The sequence below is a fragment of the Callorhinus ursinus genome, unplaced genomic scaffold, assembly GCF_003265705.2.
Source record: "Callorhinus ursinus isolate GAN/ISIS: 27379988/994484 unplaced genomic scaffold, GSC_fseal_2.0 scaffold57, whole genome shotgun sequence".
Lineage (NCBI taxonomy): Eukaryota > Metazoa > Chordata > Mammalia > Carnivora > Otariidae > Callorhinus > Callorhinus ursinus.
In genome coordinates this window covers 7,970,905-7,990,817 of record NW_027397119.1, presented here as the reverse complement: position 1 = coordinate 7,990,817, position 19,913 = coordinate 7,970,905, and the positions used below count along the sequence as shown (strand labels likewise).

The following is a 19,913-nucleotide window of genomic DNA, read 5'->3' as shown; positions in this document are numbered from 1 at the left end:
TTATATGGGGAAGCAGATTGGGATGTCCCCGAGGGCAGGGCCTGGTCCTTTCCTCTCTGGCTCTTTCTCCGCACCCCTCACTCACAGCCCCAGGACTTAGCGCTGGGAGAAGTCAAACTCTGGAAGCAGGCTGCCCTGGCTTTTGTAGCATTCCCTAGGAGGGGGCTCTAGCCTGGGATCTTATCTGTGCTTCCTGCCTCTGTGCTGGACTCAGGTTGATAACGAAGCAAAATCAAACGCACGCACCGATAAGCAACAGCTTGGGATCCTGACTGGGTCAGACAGAGTCCAGCCACCTGCTCTGCTCGTCAACTGTCCGGTTCCCTTGCCTGGCTCCCAAGCTGGCCAGGCCACTTGCTCAGATGTCTTGCCTGAGTTGGCTGGGCTGGCCTCAAGCAGGCAGCTGGACTCTCAGACTCCCTGCGTCTCGACAGCCTGGACATGGGCAGTACAGGTGGAGGCACGGGGCGGAGGACAGGACGTCCAGACCAGGAGGGACCAGGCCAGAAGGGGTGGAGTGAGACATTTATACAGATGGGTAGTGACTCTTAAGATGCAGGCTACCAGGATGAGCCTGGCCAGGCTCAGGAAGAGTGATGAATTATTTCAGCCAACATTCAGAATGCCATATAAATCACTGTGTGGTTTTTTTTCTCTATGCGTGCGTCTACTACCCTGCATCTGATTAGGACATCCTGGGGGCAGGGACTGGTCCTTTTCTCTCTCTGGCTGTTTCCCCAACACTCGCCCTTGGCCCCAGGGCTTAGCGTGGCCACCTGCCTGGCCGACTGTGAAGATACACATGAACACATGAGCGGGTGCCCTCAAGTCTCCAAGCTGCCTGCCCACCCTGACCTTCTCCCGTTTCCGGAGCCCCTACTGGCCTTCCTTTGGCACACTGAGGTTGCTTCTCTAGCAACAGCCGAAGTCCCTTTCGAGCCAGAACTCTGCTCCTACTGGAGAGCTTCCTCCTCTCCCCCAACTCGACGAAGATCAACTACTTTGAAGCCATGGCAAACTTGGGATAAAAATTAAGCCAAAATAAAGCCCCCAACAACTCGTGTCACACACTTTGGAATTTTTTTTAACAGATGACAGTGGCAAGGCAGGGATATACATGCTGATCCTGGGAAGATTTCTGGGTCGAGACCCTTGGATGGCCCTATCTCTTAATGCCACGTGAGGAAGCAAGGTCCTGTGCACACGGGGCAGGCTGCCCTGCGCTCCTCCAGCCCCCAGACCCACACACAGGGCCCAAGTTTGCACCTATGCCAAGCCCTTTTGTTCTAAGCACAGCGAGAAGGGCCAGGCGCCTCCTCCGTCCTCAGCCTACAATCCTATTTCCCTCGGACTCCCCATGCACGCCTCGGGGTCGGAAGGGCGCTTCCTCGCCACTGTGCATGCACTCTGGCTCCTCTTGGCTTCCTGGGAGCTGTGGACTGATGTATAATAAGAGCCGAGACACGCCATGCAAGGTGGGGAATGGGTGGGATGAGTCTTCTTTCCAAGAAGGAGAGACAAGCAGGAAGCTGAGAATGGAATGAAATGCCCCATGCTTGCCGGGGTGGGGGGGCAGGCCAGACCCTCTCTCACCTGTACTGGTCATAAAGGTGATGACGGTACTGCTGATGCCCTCGTTGTCCCGGGAATAAACGCGCAACGTGTATGTCATCCCGGGATAGAGGTCTGTCAGCTGTACAGGCTGGGCCTGGGCCTTAACAGGGACAGTTTTTTTCGTATGGTTGCCTGGGGAACAGAAACCTCAGTCAGCCTAGGGCCAGGCACGAGGAGCTGGAGAGGCAGTGCTTAGGTTCCTGGTCACCGGTCAAGGGCAGAAGCATGGGGGGAGGGCCAGGCTGCTGCGCAGACCAGGAGGTCACTGGACAGCTCACCAGGCTTCCATGCGGTGCTGACTCTCCCGCACAGCAGCCTTCCCGCCAAGGGCGCTCTTTCTCTCTCCTCAAGCTTTCGTTCCTCACTACAGTCTCAAACACTAAACACTGTGACCTACTTCCTGGGTGGGAGCCTTCCCGGTGAGGGTCCGAGAGCCACTCAGCATCCCTCATGGTGAAGGGAGGTGAGGCAGGACTCTACTTCTTGGCTCTCACCCCGGTTTCACCTCTCCTTTCTCACTGTGTGGAGGATTCACACATCAGGAGAAGCCAGTGCCCTGGCATCTGGGGTGCAGGGTGCATGGTGGCCGTAGGAAGCTGCAAAATCGGGGTGCCGATTCTATGGATGTGAACCCCTCCAACCACAGAGGACTGACAGTCGGCTTTGCTCTTTCCTTACAGATCTTCGGGTAGCTCGCCCAGGTGGATCTCCTGGCTGGGTGAGCTGGTTTCGTTCATTGCTAAGGATAACACCATAGTGGGTCTGAGTCTTCAGGGGCAGGGCCCTTCCCTCAAAGAAGGCAGATATCTTGACCACACTCTACAGTCTGATAAATATGTACCCTTGATCCTAAGATCTAATAAAGAGGAACAGCTCAGCTCCAGCCACCCGCTCTCTGCGACAAAGTGGCCCCGGTCAGTGCCTTGGATAGGAGGCCACTGGCATTCCTCCGTGAGGAAAGCACAGCTATACCCAGAAGTCTGAACTGGCCTAGCCCGTCTAGTGGACACACCAGAAACAGGGATTGTGAGTTAAGGAAATCCAGGCAGAAGTGAGGTTTGGCTCATGGCAGGGGGGGGGGTTGCTATTCAGAACCCTCATCCTGGACGGGAAGCGGACGCCAGGCCCCATTACCCAGGTCCTCCCCAGCACATGCAACCCTAGACCTCCACTAATGGCTTCAGAAGCCCTCTTCCTTCTCTTTTAGCTGCTCTTCCCACCCCACTGCCGCCGGAGTGCGCATCGATTTCATCGAGTCATAATTAAGCCGGACTAACAGGCCCCTCGGAGCCTGGGGGAGTTCGCAGCATCTCTCTAATGGCATCTACACCACCCGCCGCAGCTGCTGCCACCGCCCCCCCCCACCGCTCAGCAATGCTTACTGTCGGTGTACTCAACCACAAAGTCAGTTCCGGGCCCGAAATTGTGCTTCCAGGTGATGTTGGCCCATTTACTGTTGGGGAGCACCGTGACGTTCCATATGGACTGCCTGTCGGGGGCTGGTGGGCAGGTTAGAAGAGGGGTTAGTGGTGAGGGCGGAGGCAGCTCTGGAGACACACACATGTGCACACACACATGCACACACATATACACACGTGCGCAGCTCGGAAAGGGAGGACTCAGAAGAGGCTGTGCACGGGGCCCGACAGAGCTCCAAGCTGCAGCCTTGGTGGCCAGGCCAGAGGTCGCCATCCAGGGACGGGTGGGTGCAGTCAGGAGGACCTGTGCGTGAGGGAGAGTTGGAGATGGTCTGTGTGTCCACACAGGTAGGGGCAGGAATGAAAGAGTGGGTTTTGACCTATGCCACTGGAGGCTCGAACGTGGGCTCTTTCCCTTTTTAGATCCCTTGTCATGGATTGGAATGGGGCGGTGGAAGGGACCCGGAGAAAGCTCCGTCGGCCAGCGTACGGACCGAGGGCGAGAGATGTGCCAGCCTCGTTCCCTTCAACCACAGACATTCGACAGGAAGGAGAGAGGGATCTTCCAAAGGCCCTCGAGAGTCGTGATGCGTAGGAAGGGCAGGGCCAAAAGTCGGAAAGCTTTACAGGGCTCCTGAGACTGGAGGAGAACAGTAACCCAGACGGGTGACTCTGGAGTCCCTGTGGTCCTTCTTGGTCAGCAAGATCTTGGATTATGTGGAACAGGGCCTTGGACTCTCTGAGGAGACTTGGGGTCTACAACCCCAGGGTCCCAAGTAGAGAGGAGAGGTATGAACCCCTCTTGTCCCTCTCCTGGCTACGTGGGACCCAAAGAAGGAAACTCATTCTTGGCCCTTCACCCTCGAAGGTTCAGACACCAGGAGAGTCCAGTTCTTTTGGCTTCTCAGCACTAAATTGTCTTTGAGGCTTGATCTCCACGCAATACGGAAGACATTAATTATCTAGTGCCTACGAGCTGGGAGCTACTTTATCAAAGCCACGGCACCATCTGAAACCATAGCCTGTGGACAGGAGAGTGGCACTAATCTTCAAGCGTAATCATTTTTCACGAGTCCCAGCAGTCTGATTACCCCATTTCCCAGCAAAGATTTAATAGTGGAGTACTAGCGTGAAGCCTTGTATTTCAAAGACTTTACAAGTGTGGCTCCTGTATATTTTATTAGCATGCAAGGGGGCACTGTCACCAACTCACTTGTCAAAAATAAATGAATAGAGTACGTTGGTGATGCATTTATTCATTATCTATTTGACACGTGACTGAGTCTGCAGGGCTGGGAAGTGATAAAAGATCTCTTGGTCTTCACTTCAAAGAAGTGCCTTCTCTACTACAACCTTGTCAGCTGCTGGTTGCCCCAGGTGAATATGATTCTTGTTAGGTGAGGGGCCAAGGAAGAGACTCCACTGATGGTGCCATGGGGCATTCCCTGTGGGAAGCGCAGAACACAGGCTTCTTTGCTCATCTGCCTGGGGTCTCCATTGTACTGGTGGCTTTTAGCCACCCCAAATCCCAGCCCCTTGGAATCTCAAGTTCTTGTGAGTGGGAATGAACTAGGAGAACTCATGATTTGGGAACTTGAGCTTCTTTCTCCTCAGCTCTGGGGCCTGGAAATAGCCAGAGAATTTGGGTTTAAACAGTTTGGCCACCAATACAATACTGACCCAAATCTGATGGTCTCAAAGGTAGTGGAGATTGGGGCACTGCTAGAAAAGGTGAAGTGATGGGGAAGCAAAAGACTTAGAGGTGGGAGCTGGGGGAAGGCAGTGCCATGTAGAGAGACCTAGATACCGACCGCTAAAGAAAATGTTCAAAGAGAAAGACCAGGAAGGAGGGCTATCAATTGCTATAAAGAACAGAAAGCGTGAGAGGAAGTATGGATTGTTCTGCCGAGTCCTGGAATGGGAGAATTAGGGGGTATCCCTTGAAATTTGAAAGAAACAACTTAAGGACAAATAAAAAGTCCCATTTCACCCCAAAAAAAGTAAACTTAAGAAATGTGGTCCTAAGGCATAAGACATGATAAAGATGAACGATCATTTAAAAAAATCATGGATGACAGAGCCACTCTGCTGCATTAAGGGAAGTGAGGACGTTTGAGGGGTGTCCCCAGGCTCTAAGGATAAGTTCAGGGGCACGGGCAGGTCCTCTGCAGTGTCTTGGGCAGTTAGAAGTTGCACATGAGAGTCCATGGGGTTAGTCCTATGTGGTAGCAAGGCCGACCTCTCCAGAGGGCAAGTAACTCTGCTGGGGAGCAAGATCCAGTCCCTTCTTCCTCCTTTGTGCATCTCCTCTGTGACCTCACAGCATCCATGCGGACACAGAGCCCTGTTATAAGGTAAAGTGCCTCCCTGTGGCCCCAAAGAACACCCATCTTTGGTGGTAGCTTCTAATAACCTGCCAGGCTTCTCCTCAGCCAACCCCTTCCTAAAGCCCATATTGTTTAAATTCTAGATATTGTATCTTTAAAGCAAATCGGTGTTTTCAAGGCCTGAAGAACATGGTGTCAGTTATGTATCCCTTGTCCCCTTAGGGCTCATGTAACTCCATGTAACTGAATTAAAGATGATACTCACACTCCTCTTGCCTCTTAGTTGCCTGAGTTAGGTGTTATTTCTTTGCTCCCACCAAAAAGCCCGTAGACCGAGGGAGTGTGGAGGCAGCCCTCCCATCCGGGACCCAGGGGTCCTGCCTGAGGAGGGTGGGCCTCTGTCATCAAGGATCTGAGGCTAGAACGCGGCTGTGGAGCCATGGAGGGCCACCCAAGGTGGAGAGCGCCTAGGGGGTGCTCCACGCCCCCAGGCTCCCGGACTGGGAATCCCTGTGCGCTCTCCAGGTAGAAACAACCGAAGGTGTCGGCCAACCGCACCCCAGGCCCGCCCTCGTACGCGGGGGGCCTCCGGCGGAGGGACGGGGTGCGGGGACAGTGGGCAGTACCGGATTCGGGCATCTTAGTCCCGGAGGTGGTGGTGGGAGGCCTCTCCGTGGTGGCGGCGGCAGTGGTTGTGGTCGTGGCGACGGTGGTGGTGGCCACGGTGGTAGGTGCGACACTTGGGATGGTGGGGACTGTTGTGGCTTCGGTGGTGGCAGCGGGGGCGCCCGTGGCACCCACCGTGGTCGGGGGCCACGTGGGAGGAGCTGGGAGGGAAATGTAAAACAGCCACGTCCGGTCGGTCCGGGCGTCCCCCAGCCGGGACTCGCGGCCCCGCGTGCAAGGCAGGCAGCCCCGGGGAGGCGATGGGGCTCGGGGACCAGAAGCCTCCCACAGCGTGACGGACAGGGTCGGACGGGTCACAGTGAGAGAACACAGCCATGGGCCAGGAAGAGAATGAAGCCCTGTGTTTCATTTTCTTCTCATGGTCTGTGTGGCTCGAAGCACCCAGCATGCACCCCGCCCAGAGTGAGGGTGAGGATGGGTTAGGACCCACCCTGAATCGCTCAGGCCCCAGAGACGGCATGGGGTCCCCGGCCAGCACCACCCAGACACAGGCCAGTTAGCAGCGCTTGGGTCCAGCCCTGGAGCTCCCGCCTTGGAGGGGGCAGGTGGTGGCCGTGTCCTGCAGGAGCACTGGGAAGACTCCCATTCCCAGCCATTCAAGCCAAAAGTACTCTTGTTCACAGCTGCTTGAGTTCTAACACCCCCAAACCCAACGACAGAGCGAGAAGAGTCCCTACTCTGTGGGTCAGCCTCCCAGCGGGGTCTGTGTCTCCTGTCTCACTGTCTGCCTGTCCCCAGGCTCTCAGCTCTTGTCCGTGGCCCTGCCTCTCCTCCCTTCTTCCCTGCCCAGTGATGCTCCTTCCTGCAATTACCCCGCTCCACCCTAACTCCTCTCTTCCGAGGACATCTGGGCTCCAGGGAGCCCCAAGTCCTTTCCCTTCACATTAAGCCGTGGGATGGGCACTAATGGAGTCGCAGCGTACTCTGTTCTCGGTAGCTGGAGAAATCCCAGGACACAAGTGACACACATTTGTGGGCCTCTTTGTTGCGTAAGTCTTCGGGGAGATTGGTTCAAATCTGTGCCCTTTCTCACACTCTCGTCTCCTACCCAAAGCTACCCGGGGTGTCAGTCAGCCCTGCGGGGCTAAGTCTATCCGTGTGACACTGTCCCCACAGGCCCGCTTTCCTTCTACAGAAGGGTCGTGGAAGCTAACTGAGGGCGGCCCTACTACTCTCTAGTTCCAAAATTACCGAAAGCCGAGAGGATGACGAAGATGGGGGCAAATCTGAGAGAGGCAGAAGGCAGGGACGTTAAGACATAAGAAGATACCTGTAAACCCCCGAGGAATAGCTACATCCCAGCCCTATCTCAAAGCTTCAGAAGTTTAGGAAGATAAGATCCCCAACTGCCCAGAAGTGGGCCAGGGCAGGGAGGGAGACAGAGAGCTTTCTCAGGGGTGGGGGGTGAATGAAGAGACCCGAGGCCTTTTCAATAAGAGCCTGACCAACAAAGGCGCTTTCATTCCCCTGGGTCTCCAATATTATAAGTCCCCACAGAGAAGGAGGGAGTGTTCTGGGATCCCAGCCACTTCCCTATTCGCAAGATCAGAGGCGGTACTGGACACTGAGGGTGCTGACCACAGAAGTCACATTGGGTAGCTAGCTACGTCCCACGCATTCCAAACATTCCTGGGCAGGGTGAAAGCAGACTGCACTCTAGTCCCTATACCCCAGGCAATGCAGACATCAGGAAGGTGTGGGGTGGGGACAACTCTCCCTGTCAAAGTCACTGTTCAAGGATGTATTAGTGCAAGGCGGCCCCAGGCCTGGAATGCCCAGTGCTATAAAAGCTCCACAGGAGGGAATCCACCTATCCCACTCACCAAGACAGACAGACAAACACACAGAAAAGCCAGAGAGACCCACAGGGCAAAGGTCAGCTCTCTCCCAGGCCTGACTCCCTGCAGCTCCCGTGGCCACGGACACACATGGGCTTTTCCCATGCTGCTCTGTGCTGCAGGAAGGACTTTGGAGAGGCTACCTTGCCCCTGTGGGCAGGACCTGCTCTGACTTGGCTCCTTATCAATGGTGTATTTTCTAATCATTTCTGGCAAGTACAATGTTCACAGGGCCCTCCTTTTCTATGACTATTTAAAAGGCATCATCAAAAAGCTTTGCGGGGGGGGGGACTCTTTTGGAGTTAAAACCATCCCGTGCACACCTGGGCAGTGGTGTTACATTTCCTGGGCCCCCAGAATCAGTGGCATTTCCCCCCAAAGCTATACACACTCTCACATGCCCCTTGGTTCTCGTAAAGCGGAGACACACACACTACACTCCCACAGGCCCACAGCTAGGCTCACACACGCTTCCCTGTGCATTCCAGTGAGCAGCCCTGGGAACAGAGATGCTAAGAGAAGCTAGGTTAGGGTGACTTTTTTCCTGGGCCCTGCTGGTCAGAGACAATAATGGGAAATGACTTCGAGGCTGCTTCTCAGTCTTGCCCGTCCCCCGCCAACGGTCCCTTCTGCCAAACGTGCCAAGAAGGAAGCATTTCTGATGACGGCCACCTAACCGCTTTTCCTTCAGCTCAGCGGCCACATTCCAGCCCTATCTCAAAGCTCCAAAAGTTTAGGGGTATCAGTAAGAGGGAAACAGGAGGCAAGGAGTGGCTTCCCTAGTGTCCTCCCATTGGAGTCACTGTGGAGGTGGCAGCCTCAGCTGGCTGAGGTCACAGATGGAAAAACAATGCTCTCTCTGACCCACTCATTAGCTGTGTCTATTGTCCCATGGCTGGACAGGACAAGAGAGACAGGGAGATAGGGAGACGGGGAGACAGGGAGGGCAGAGGCGAGACGGAAAGGCTCTGAGTCAGGGGAGTGAGTTGTTGGAGGCTCACATAGGCGAGAGGGGAAGGCAGGTTTCCATGGGGAAACTGTCCGGTGCTCAGGTCACAGGGGACCCAGAGGATTTCATCCCCTGGGGTGGGGTTTGGGTAGAGGACAGAAGGGGACAAAGGGCTTAGAGACAGAGAGGCTCACAGGCTGGACAGGCACGTCGCTGAGCTCGGATGTCATCTCCAATTAAAGCAGGAATTATGGGCTGGAGAACCACCCTGGTCAATGATCGATGGAGAGCACCTGCCTGGCAACTGAGAGGAAGCGGGGGGTGGGGGGGGGGTGGGCACGGTGGGCCTGGAGCTGGAAGCACAGCACCCCTACCCAATGGCCATGTCAGCCTAATGGGTTACCTCATGCACACTGGAAGGCACCCCAGCCGTGCCTGAGGGTTTGCCACCAGAGTCTCAGGGAACACCACAGAAGAGATGGAGAAAATTGAGGAGAGAGGACTTGTCTTATTCATCTTCCTGACCCCAGTACCTGCCACGGAGCTGCCCAGCAAACATTTGCCAATCTGAGTCACAGAGGAGGCCAGCAGTTTCCAGACATTCCAAGGTGGAAGGTTCAGTCCAAAAATGGCCACATGGCGCATGGACTACCCTGGCCAAACCACAGATGGCCAGGCCAGATGGGCAGCCATCCTGAGAGGCTACAGACACGGGTGTGCGAGAGGGATTATTTTCAGCGGGTAAAATATGAACAGAGTAGTGTGGGGAAAAAACTCCCAGGCTCGGGGAAGAGGAGAGGGAAGGGAGCAGTGGGCTGGACAACAGACCCACGTCAGAAGTGTCGAACCTGGGCTCCATTGCTTGGCACCTGCAGATTGTGCAGAAGGTTCTTGAGGATTCACAGCTGAGAACAGCCGAAGCCATGAGCACATCTCATCTACAAAGATGTGCACGGTGCCTCTACCGCCATGTCACAGGGAAGCTGGCGCCCAGGAAGCACATTTGATCGAGGGTCAGCGACCGTGCACACATGGTGCATGCCATGATGGGCTTGGATCTTTTCTAAATGGGTGGCAGAAGGTGGGGGGTTTGGAATGATCACCTCTCCCTCGCAGGTGCCACTCATGAGAGGGGCAGCCCAGGCTGGCTCAGATGCTCGCTGAGCAAGGCGGACTCCCTGCTACCCGACCCACCTGCCTTGGGTCCCAGGGTGCCAGAAAGGGGGAGGCAGGCTGGGAGCTGCTTGACCAATGAGCTTCCAGAGGATTCTCTTGGTGTCCTGTGTCTCCACCTTCTATGTTCACTAAGCCTGCTTAGGCTACCCTGAGCACCTGCTAGAATAGTTCCAAAGAGACCCATGTGCCAAGTTGCATCGGAAAGCCAGGGCAGCCCCTGGAGTACAAGGATGGCTTTCTCCACAGTCCCCAGGCTCAGGACATCTCTCTACCTCATACCCCGGCGGAGGTGCTCGGGCCCTGTGGGGAGGCACTGGGACCCACCAGCCTGGTGATGATGTGGAGGGGGGATGGGGAGCTGGAGGGGTGGGGACACGGAAGGATGATGACTGCGCACCACCCACAGATCTGGCAGCACAAACACAAACTGAAGGAAGCAGGGTGTGCAACAGAAATAGAATCAACCTAAAATGGGGGCGGGAGGAAACCAGATCAGGCCGTCATCTTCACAAGCCACCCCTCCGGTTCCTCACCTGCTTCTCAGTCCTCCCCGCTGCCCAGAGCTTCTAGTGGTCCCCTGCCCCCTAGCCTTTGCTCTGCCAGGGTGAGCCTTGCCCTCAGCATCAGTGGAGGACAGGGGAAGGAACCCTGGGGTTCCCTGCCTAGCGCCTCCAGCTTGAGGATAGGCCTTCTGCGGTGACACACCCTTTGGTGTCCTCGAACCCACAACATGAGGGCTTGAGAGGACTGTGATGAGCAGGCCATTTCCTAAGCCGGGACCTGCCCGCCCACCCCTCACTGCTGCTATGCATTTACCTCCCAGACCCCGAGAGTGGAGGCTGTTCTTCATGCTGAAGACTCTGAGGAGCTAGGTTTCTAAGGGGCGAGGGAACAATCAGCCCATGGTGCCCACTAAGACTCCAGGTCCTGGAGCACCTGGCCCTATCCAAGGACAAGCTCACTCATGGTCACTGACCAGAACCCATGGTAGATGGCAGCGCTGGTGCTGGGCCCCCATGCAGCAAGCGTGGTCAGCATGCACAGCGTTGCACAGTGTGCTCCCCCATAGGTCACCCTTTCAGGGGATGGCAGCCTGACCAGAAGACAGGAGCCAGCTCCCTCCACTCATGGTACAGCATTCCTTCAAGGGGCACGGCCGGCCACCCAAGGGCTGCAGATCCTTTCCCTGCGCTCCGAGATGTCAAAACTAGGCAAGGGCCCAGGTCAGTCCGGGGAAGGAATCACTCGGCTTCCAAGAAAGCTGCAGGTGCAGAGGCTAGGTCTGAAGCCCATGTGTGTGTGGGGGCCCCTCCTAAGCCATCCGAGGGGGGCCAAGGGTATGTGAAGGGAAGAGGGGGAGGGTTTGAGCTCCTCTGGTCCCGTCCTCCTCATACATCCCTCTTGACAGTCTGGCTTCCCAACCCCTGAAAGGTTAAGTCTGGAGCATGCTTTCATCCCGAGCTTCTCCCTCCTTCTCCACCCTGGCTGGGCTGGGCTCCACCTGCATTGTCCCATGCCATGCCCATTACCTCTGCTGCTGGTACGGTACCTGCAGTTGGAGTAGCTTCAGAACACAGCGCCCAAGATGGCCAGAGAGAGGGAGAAAGGATGAGAGAGGGAAGACAAAACAGAGCACAGGTGAAACCACAGGACAAGCAAGCAGAGAAGCGTCTGGCTCAAACCTGACCCAGACAGTGTGGCCAGGTACTGGCTACTGCCCTGAGGATGCTGACTGGTGTCCAGGGTTTGTGGTCAGCTCCATGGGGGGTCTGGTATGTTCCTACAGAAAATTTTCCACCCGAATCTTGGAGACCTTTCTAATATACTCTGATTCTACCTCCACTCAAAGACTATCATCTAAGGGGTGGCCGTAGGGACGGTCTACCTAGAGTGCTTTTGTTTCCAGGTCTTTCCCCAAGAGTGTGTCCTTCCATAGCCGGGCTGATCTTTATGAGCAGGCCGGGTGACCTTTCAGGGTGCCAAGAATTGAGGGCATAAGGTGTAGGTGGCATAGGAGGACGCCAAGTCCAGTCAAAAGGATGGTTCCTGTATCTTTGGGGGAAGATGGTGAGTAGCGTTGGGGTGGATGGAGGAGGGGTGAGCATATTTCGTGAACCCTCTCCCACACCATCTCGGCCTTGGAAGGCCCGGGAGCTGTCACAGATGGCAGGCCTTGAGGTCCCTGCCTGGAGGGTCTGCTGCCCAGTTTTTTCCCACCAGCTGTACTTTATGAAATAAGAAACCCAACTGTGGATTGGGAGCCCTAAAAAGAATCCCTGAATTTAGTGCAAACCCCTAAATGGCAAAGAAAGTCTCCCTTTGTCTTCTTGTCCCCTGGGGCCCCAGAACGTACCCTGTGGTGGTCACTAGGGCTGGACAATGGGGTACTTGTTGATCTGATGTTCTGTGTTGGGCTCAGGATGGGGAGGGGCAAGAGGCTCTCTCTATGTCTCTCCTTCTAGAATTAAGGAATCAGAAAGCGCACTATCCCCTGTCTGGCCAGGCTTTTGGTAAGAGGCATATTATCAGCCACTTACCCAAAGTCCCCCAGCCCTAATAAACTGCCCGAACACCCAGGCGGGTTGATGAGCACACTAGGAGGGGAGCTTATTGAGTGGCTCACGCCTGGTTTACAAGACCAGAGAAGGACCGTTAGCCTTTTTCTAGTTTCTGCCTGTCCCTGCTCCCGCCTGCCTCAGCACCGGCCTGCCGGCCCTGGGGGGCTGGGGGAGGCAGGGCTGGGGAGGGGAGGCAGGGCAGCTCTGAAGCTGAGCTGGGAGCCCCGGCAGCATGACTGGCAGCGCCAGTGAAGGAAGCCCTGAAGCTCTCCTGGGGTGGGGAGGAGGTGCTCAGGAGGTCCAATCTGGGCCAGAGTCAGGCCGTCGGACCTCAGCCTTCTGGGACAAGCACCGCACAGAGTAACCTGTTATCTGCTTCTAGAATCCCAGGTCACACTGCCTCTTCCCTTGCAGAACGGACCCCTCCTCCGCCCAGCCTCTGCCCAGCCACTGCACCTGCCTCAGCTAAACCTAACATTCCTCATGTTGAACAGCAAGGAGATACTCTTGTGGATGTCTCCTCTTCTAGACCTTATCCCTTGGTTTTTGGCGCAGTGTCCAGCACCTCATGTTGCATGTGCTCGGGAAATGGCCGTTGAATACACCACTGCACCTCCGAAGAGGCAGGGGTCCCCTCCTTCGGTAGGGCGCCTGCCAATATCTAGGCTTCTAAAGCCTGGTATCGTGGAGCTTCTGGGCGCCAGCACGGGTACAAACGGGCCTGGAGTCCCCCCTAGTGGACTTCTTGGGCAGGCGCACGCCGGTGGGGATGCTCCGTGGCTGGGAAGATGCCAGGAGCCAAGAGCTGAGTGCATTTGCTCTTGGGGAAGCTAGCTTGGCCAGTGGCTGTTTCCCAACACCCCCCCTCCCCACAGCCTGACACCCCACCAGCTCAGGCTGCAAGCAGGGATGACACATCCGGCTCTGCTCATGATACTGGCAGGTAGCCTCAATCAAGGCTGCTTCCCTCCCTCCTTGGCTCCATGTGCCCTCGGGAGAAGGGAGCTCCCAGAGCCCTCCCCAGGCACCCTTAGTAACCCTGCTGCCCCTCTTGATGGGCGAACACTGCCGCGATTCTCTGAAGTTCATTAGCACGTTTACCTCGCACATGCTTTCCCTCATGTCATCTCTACTATGGACTTAGGCTCTATTTCTAACCCCCCGCCCCGCAGGAGGACAGATGATAGATGTTGGGTAGCCGGGCAAGTCAAGGCAAAGTGGCGATCAGGTCTGACTGCAATCGTCTAAGAAGATCTGAGTTTTCCAGATACATCGTCAGCACCTACCTCTCAGCATAGGAGATGGGATCTCTTGTATCCTACTGGGGGGCTGGAGGACCCGCAGCCTTATTTTCTCTCCATCCCAGAAGGCCGTCTGGCCAGAAGGCCAGGTCAGGGTGTTTCTCTAGGCATCGGAATTAGCCGGGACCTTCCACCCCCAAGGCTGCTGTGATGCACCTACCTTCGTTCGGGGGTGCCGGTGACTCCTCTGTGACTGCTTCCCCAGAGCCCACCTGCGTCCTGGCACTGAGGGTAAAGCGGTAGCGCGACACGGGGTCTGCTCTTCGCACCGTGAACTTGGTCTGATTGGGAGAGAAGTTTTCCACTATCTGCTTTCCTAATTTGGTTCCATTAACTGGGGAGAGATAGGTAAGTGAAATTGAACTTCAGCAGCATTGACCATGATGGGTTATATAATCTGCAGCTGGAAGGAGAAAGCCTTCCAGTGGAGCCTGCCCCAGGGCCTTAGTGACCCGGGGGGATGGGAGACTGGCGTTCAAGGGCAGAGCCCTGGGCAAGAACTTCCCAGCTCTGCAATGACACACCAGTGTCAAGGCTTTTTCACCGATCTCATTATCTCCAGCTCACTGCAAAGTTATGTGGCTGATTCTGAAAGATTTAGTTTATAATCCCCAGGCCTTTTCAACAAGGACAAAAGTTTTGAGGTCCTTTCTTCCTTTCAAACAGAACTAGGGCAAAACCACTAGAGCTTTTGATCATTAATGCCTCCTTTGTAAAAGGCCTGTTCAGGATACCTCAAAGGGGGACAGTCAGGTCCAGAGATCACTCGGAACGGCATATAAGGACACAGTTGGCTGCTAAAATCGTGAACAACACAGCACCTGGCCCTTTGAGCTCCCCACCAAGGTACAGCACCGTCTACTTTAGAGGCTTTTCAAATGTAACCACACGCATGTCCTCGCAGGGTGACACTAAGCTCTTTCAGTGAGGTGTCCCCTACCAAATCCTTCTAGATACAAGCCGCCTTACCATAAATGACACCTTATTTAGCGTCCCTGAGTGTTGTGTGAATTCCCTTGCATGTAGTCTACCCCATCGGATGAGGTGCACAACTGTCTTTCCTAGACTCACTTGTATGTGTTGGAGACTCTAAGATCCTCGAGGGGCCGGGCTTGAATCCCTCATTAGACCAGAAGTTCCCTTTGTCTCACGGACCAACCAGAAGCTCCCTGCAGAAGGAGCTGTGTCAGGCGAGCAGGGGGCTGGGTCTCACCTGCCTCCCCTAATCCTCTGGGGAACTTTCTCCGTGGCACCTCCATCATTCTGCACCCATAGGCTTTCTACCTCGATTCCTTAGTGAAAGGGTGAGAAGGGGGTTTCTGAATCCCGGATTAAGAGAAAGAAGGGAAGAACGTACAGGCCACGTATTTGAGAGTGTATCCAATCAGGATCCCATTGGGGTGTTCTGGATGATCCCATTCCAGGTTGATTGTCTCCAGGTTGGGCTGCCGGACTCGGAAACGCCTGGGGGCACTGGGTACTTGGGGAAGGAGGAGAGGGCAGGGGAAAAGAAGGGGAGGGCGGAGGCAGGATGAGGAAACACAAAAAAACAAAGCACAAGTATGAAGGCAGTGACCTCGGGGCAAGCCCCATGCTGGACAGCTGCTAAGCCAGAATCCAGGAGAACCACAGGGGGGGGCCAGAGCCCTTTGCCCCATCCAGGATGCTGTTCCCCTCACCCTGTTTAGGACAAGCGTGGCTCAGACTCCGTTTAAATGGGGGAAGAAATCAGTCAGGTTTGCCTTTAGCAACTACCGTGGATTCAGCACACGTTAGGCTCTGCCCCTGCAAAGATGCCTTCGAGCCAGCAGGGAACCAACCAGAGCTGTGGGCACAGAGGATGGGGTTCCCAGTCCTCAGACGAGGAGTCTCACCCTGGGGCCCAGCAGCAGGCCCAGGCTTCCGGGCTGAGAATGCGGGGTTCAGGGGTGAGGAGAAAGAAGCCCAAGATGGGACTCATGGACAGAGCACCAGGAGCGGGGGCGATGGGGAGAGGCTGGAGGCGAAAAGCAAAACAAGGGAGCGGGACAGATAGGAATAAAGAAAACAGGAGGGAAGAACAAAGAAGGAGGAAGAGAAGAAAAATGGGGGGAAAGCGGTTAAGAAGGGAAGGAGGAGAAACAGAAGAGGGCAAAGCCAACGCCGGGCTGATAAAGGAGGACGTGGTGAACTTCACAAGCGTCTGCCTCCCAGGCCCAGGGGGACCTGGAACCAGCAGCAGGCAGGGCGCCCCCTGCAGGGCTGCCGCGCACGCGGGCCAGCTGTCCCAACAGAAGCTTCTGGATCACAGTGCAGAGAGAATTCTGAATGAAGGTCCTGGGTGCTGGGGAACAAGCCGGGTGCTTCTGGTGGTCAGGGTGACCGTGCTTCGGCCTCCAGACGTGGGGGTGGCCCGGGCTCCCGCAGTGCCCTTGGCGGGGGGTGGGGAGGGAGAATGCCAGTCTGCCAGCCCATCTGGAATTTTGTCAGCAGGCGGCCCAGGTCTTCTCTTGAGATACAACGTCCTGTCAGGACAGGCCACCCCGGTGATGGGGCACTCTGGGAATGGCAGGAGCTGCTCGGCTCGCAGGACTTCAGCGCCTTGGGGTCACGCAGAGGTCACCTTGTGCTGTCGGGCCCAGGCCCGATGGGGCTGCTCTGGACCCACCTGGCTGTGCTGCCCTTGTCCTGCCCCACCCCGAAGAGCTGCAGGTCAGACCTACCTCCTTCCGGGGTGGTGAACTCCTTGGTTTCACTGCGAGGCCCATCGCCTCTCCCATTGACCACAACCATCTCCAGCTTGTAGTTACTGTAGGGGAAGAGGCGGGACACCACGCCCCGGGGGCGGTCACCAGGGAAGCTGGCTTGCTGCCTCTTCTGAGACACCCACAGGTTCTTCAGCAAGCTGCTCTCCCTCCAGTAGTAGGCCTTCGGGACAGAGGCGGGGCCGGTGAGGGGTCGGGCAGGCGGAGCTGGGTTAGTTGTTAGTGCCCGTGGTGGTAACTGGTCTTCGCTTTGCTTGCCACAGGCTCCAAGTCCCGAATGCCCTCAGCAGCCCCGCCTAGGGCTGGGGGAGCGGCCCGAGAGGCCCTGTTCATTAGCCCCTAGCGAGGACCAACTGACGTCAAACAGGAAACAGGGGCTTGGGGTTCGATCATTTTCTGAGCCCCATGAGCTCTCTGGGAAATAGGCAAGTTGGCCAAAGTTACTGATGGAGCGGACACTTATTTCCAAGCTGGGGAACAAGGGTCCAGGCATGGAAAGCTCTCTTCTGGGCTCAAAGGCTACATCGCCTTGAGTTGGATTAGTATGGTTTAGATCGGCAGTAGGCAGGAGTTGAAAAGGAGCAGGTTACCCTCAGAAGTCTGAATAGGGGAGTTGATTTAATCCTTTGAAGTCAAACGGTTTCTTTTAAAATTGTTTGAAGACCTTTAGAATGGGCTAGACACATGTCCAGGTCAGTGGACACCAGGCTGCCTGGTGGCAAGAGCTTGGATGGGATGGCCTTCAGAAGGTGGTGGTGTTAGGGGTAGAGTCGAGAGAGTTTGGGACACAAGGTACGGTTAGCAATATGTAAGAAGGCCCAGGTCAGGCTGCCATACCAGCGCCACCTGGGCCTCCAACAGCAAAGGAAGGCGGAAGTCCACACTTAAGAAGGGGACCCCTTAAGAAGCAGACCCAGTGGGAGCTTTAGCCAGAAAAATCTCCAGGCAAGTAGGTTAAGGGTGCAAGTGCTGGGGAAGAGCTCATTCAAGTGTATACATCTTCTTGCCTTCCTTCCCCTACCTACTGAATTCCCATCCCCAAAGAGACTGATCCCCTCCATTCTGCCCACAATTGTCCATCAGCCAACTCTCAATGACCTCTAAGTCACAGAACCTGCAGTATCCCATGCTTACAGCTGCCGTCACTTCCCAGACAAGTTTTAGATGAAGCTACGTGTAAGGGAGAGCCTAGAGTGGCCTGGTTTCCTCTCCCCCTTGCCTGCCTCAGCTCGCCCTTGCCAAGAGGAGAGATACGTGAGCAGAAACTGCCTGCAGGCAGGGAGACCAGGAGAAGCCAAGGGCCTCGATAATCCATATGCCAGGTAATCCGGAGTTGGCTGCGACAACCGGGAAGATGTTTACACCTTTTGGTGGCTCTGCCTGTTAGTGAAGGTTTCATGAAACCAGACTGGGTGAGGCAAGCAGCCCAGTGGGGGCCATTAAGAGAGGGGAGGGGTGTAGCTCAGTGGTGCCTCAACACTGCTCCTAAGATCCATGTGTGTGTCTGCTCACACATGTATTATGAGCATAACATGCCATATACAGCATCAACCCAAACCCACCACCCTCCGTGTGATTTTCTGCTGAGTAGAATCTCTCAGCATATCTGCTGCAGAACACACCTGGATATATACAAATAATTTTTTTTCCTGGGTGTATTTTTGAACAACTAATACTAGACATCATCTTCTTGAATCTACTCTGGATCCAACAACTATCCCTAGGACCCCTTCCAAGTAGCCTATGGCCCGCATCTGCTACCCCCTTGCCCTGGTTAGCAAGCTGGGTGGTTAGGCAGGGCTGAGAGCTGGTTTCCTCACTCGGTACTCTCTGAGTTGGCCCTGCACCGTGTCGGGGTAGACGCGGTTCCACTGAAGGCTGATGGCTGTGCTGTTCAGGACTCGGATTTTAACGTCAGTGGGTGCAGCCCTGGGATCTGCAATGTGTTGGGACAGAGAGCTAGTTAAGCAAACGGGGCTGGCCCCTGGAGTCTAGGGTCTCCTCACACTTATTCTCTGCTGGCTGGTGCCTCCACCCCACTCTGGACACAGGGTACTCCATGAGGGCAGGGGCTAGGACTGTTCCAGGAGATGGCCCTTGGGGGGGATGGGGGAAGGGCCGGACAAAAAGGCGGCCATCTGGGTGGGAGGGATCGGCCTCCATGTTTAGAGGGCAATTATTTGCTATCCTCCCAGCTGGGTAGCCTCTGTTTGCCCTTCCATCCCCATGTGCTACCCTTCTCCACCTGCTCTGTGTCCCAGCAGGCTGCCCTCTCTGGACTGTGTGGGCTGGCCCCCTGTTCACAGGTCCACGGATGGGTTTGCTCAATAGGTAAGGTCAACAGGAGGAGATGGAGGGTGGGTACCTAGTCCCTGGCCGCCTCTCTGTGGGGCTGCAGGTTGGCAGCATTGCACTTTGTTACCCAAGGTTCTACCCCTTGGTCGTGGGAACTCCCCCGTCTGCTGCCCCTTCAAGGCTCGGAAGGTTGCACTGGGGTCCTGCTGTTGTTAGGCCTCTGGGTGATTTCTGATACCTTGCTGTTTTCCCTCGAACTCTGTCCTCACATTAGAGATAGTCCCCTTTGAGCGACACTCATTTCCCATTAGGACCCTGCAGGAAACGTCAGCTACAAGCTGAAGATGCCCTAACCTCGTTCAGGAGTGGGTTCCGATCCTTGACTCCCTGAAGAGGGAGACCCACGCCCTCCCCCAGAACGGATTCTCGCCCCCATTTTCTGCACTCTGCTGCAGAAGAACTCTGCCCCACCCCTCGCATCCAGCAGAGCACAGGCCCGGGGGAGACGGCAGGCGCCACGGAAACTGTGGGCGGGTCCACGAAGTCCATGACTAGACACTGCTCATTCCATACTCACCAGCTGGTAGTTCCTGCCAGTCTCCTGTCTGGAAGTGTTTGCCACCACAAGACAAGCAGCAGGATGGGCAGAGAGTCTGCTGATACCACCCACTTATTTGCCAGTGGGTCCAATCCATAATCACCTCCAGGAAAGCAGTGCATGGGGCCCACCCCTCACTTCTTCCCGTCTGTCATGCACAACACGGGCCCTACTCTTAACCCCGGCATTGGCCTTTGCAACTCCCTAAGACTCTCCTCCTCCTTGCCTTCTGGTCACCCCATCCGCCTAAATGATCTTTTCTTGGGTCACCCTGACCGGGAGGAGCTCCACTGACCCTCCTGCTTTGCTCAGCAGCCTACTGATCGATGTGCTGGGAAGAGGGAGGCTGCCACCATCTTAAAAGCCAGGCAGATACTTCCACATATGTGCCCAGAATCTTGTTGATTT

General features: G+C 55.7%; 1 protein-coding gene across 24 annotated transcripts in view; it reads right to left on the bottom strand.

The window, feature by feature from the left end:
- Positions 1 to 19,913, bottom strand: part of NFASC (neurofascin) — a 179,283-nt gene that overhangs the window by 16,513 nt on the left and 142,857 nt on the right. For 14 of the 24 annotated variants that reach the window (XR_012375769.1, XM_073884408.1, XM_073884410.1 and 11 more), the window contains 8 exons: positions 18,433 to 18,548; positions 16,571 to 16,775; positions 15,226 to 15,348; positions 14,029 to 14,202; positions 11,559 to 11,573; positions 5,986 to 6,186; positions 2,997 to 3,113; positions 1,594 to 1,746 (listed from right to left, as the gene is read on the bottom strand). Coding sequence is in view for 23 of the 24 variants with exons in the window: in XM_073884408.1 (XP_073740509.1) it covers positions 1,594 to 1,746; positions 2,997 to 3,113; positions 5,986 to 6,186; positions 11,559 to 11,573; positions 14,029 to 14,202; positions 15,226 to 15,348; positions 16,571 to 16,775; positions 18,433 to 18,548 (1,104 nt within the window). In the remaining variant the exon portion in view is untranslated. The remainder of the gene's footprint in view (positions 1 to 1,593; positions 1,747 to 2,996; positions 3,114 to 5,985; positions 6,187 to 11,558; positions 11,574 to 14,028; positions 14,203 to 15,225; positions 15,349 to 16,570; positions 16,776 to 18,432; positions 18,549 to 19,913) is intronic. The other 10 variants (XM_073884419.1, XM_073884421.1, XM_073884422.1 and 7 more) reach the window with 5 other exon arrangements.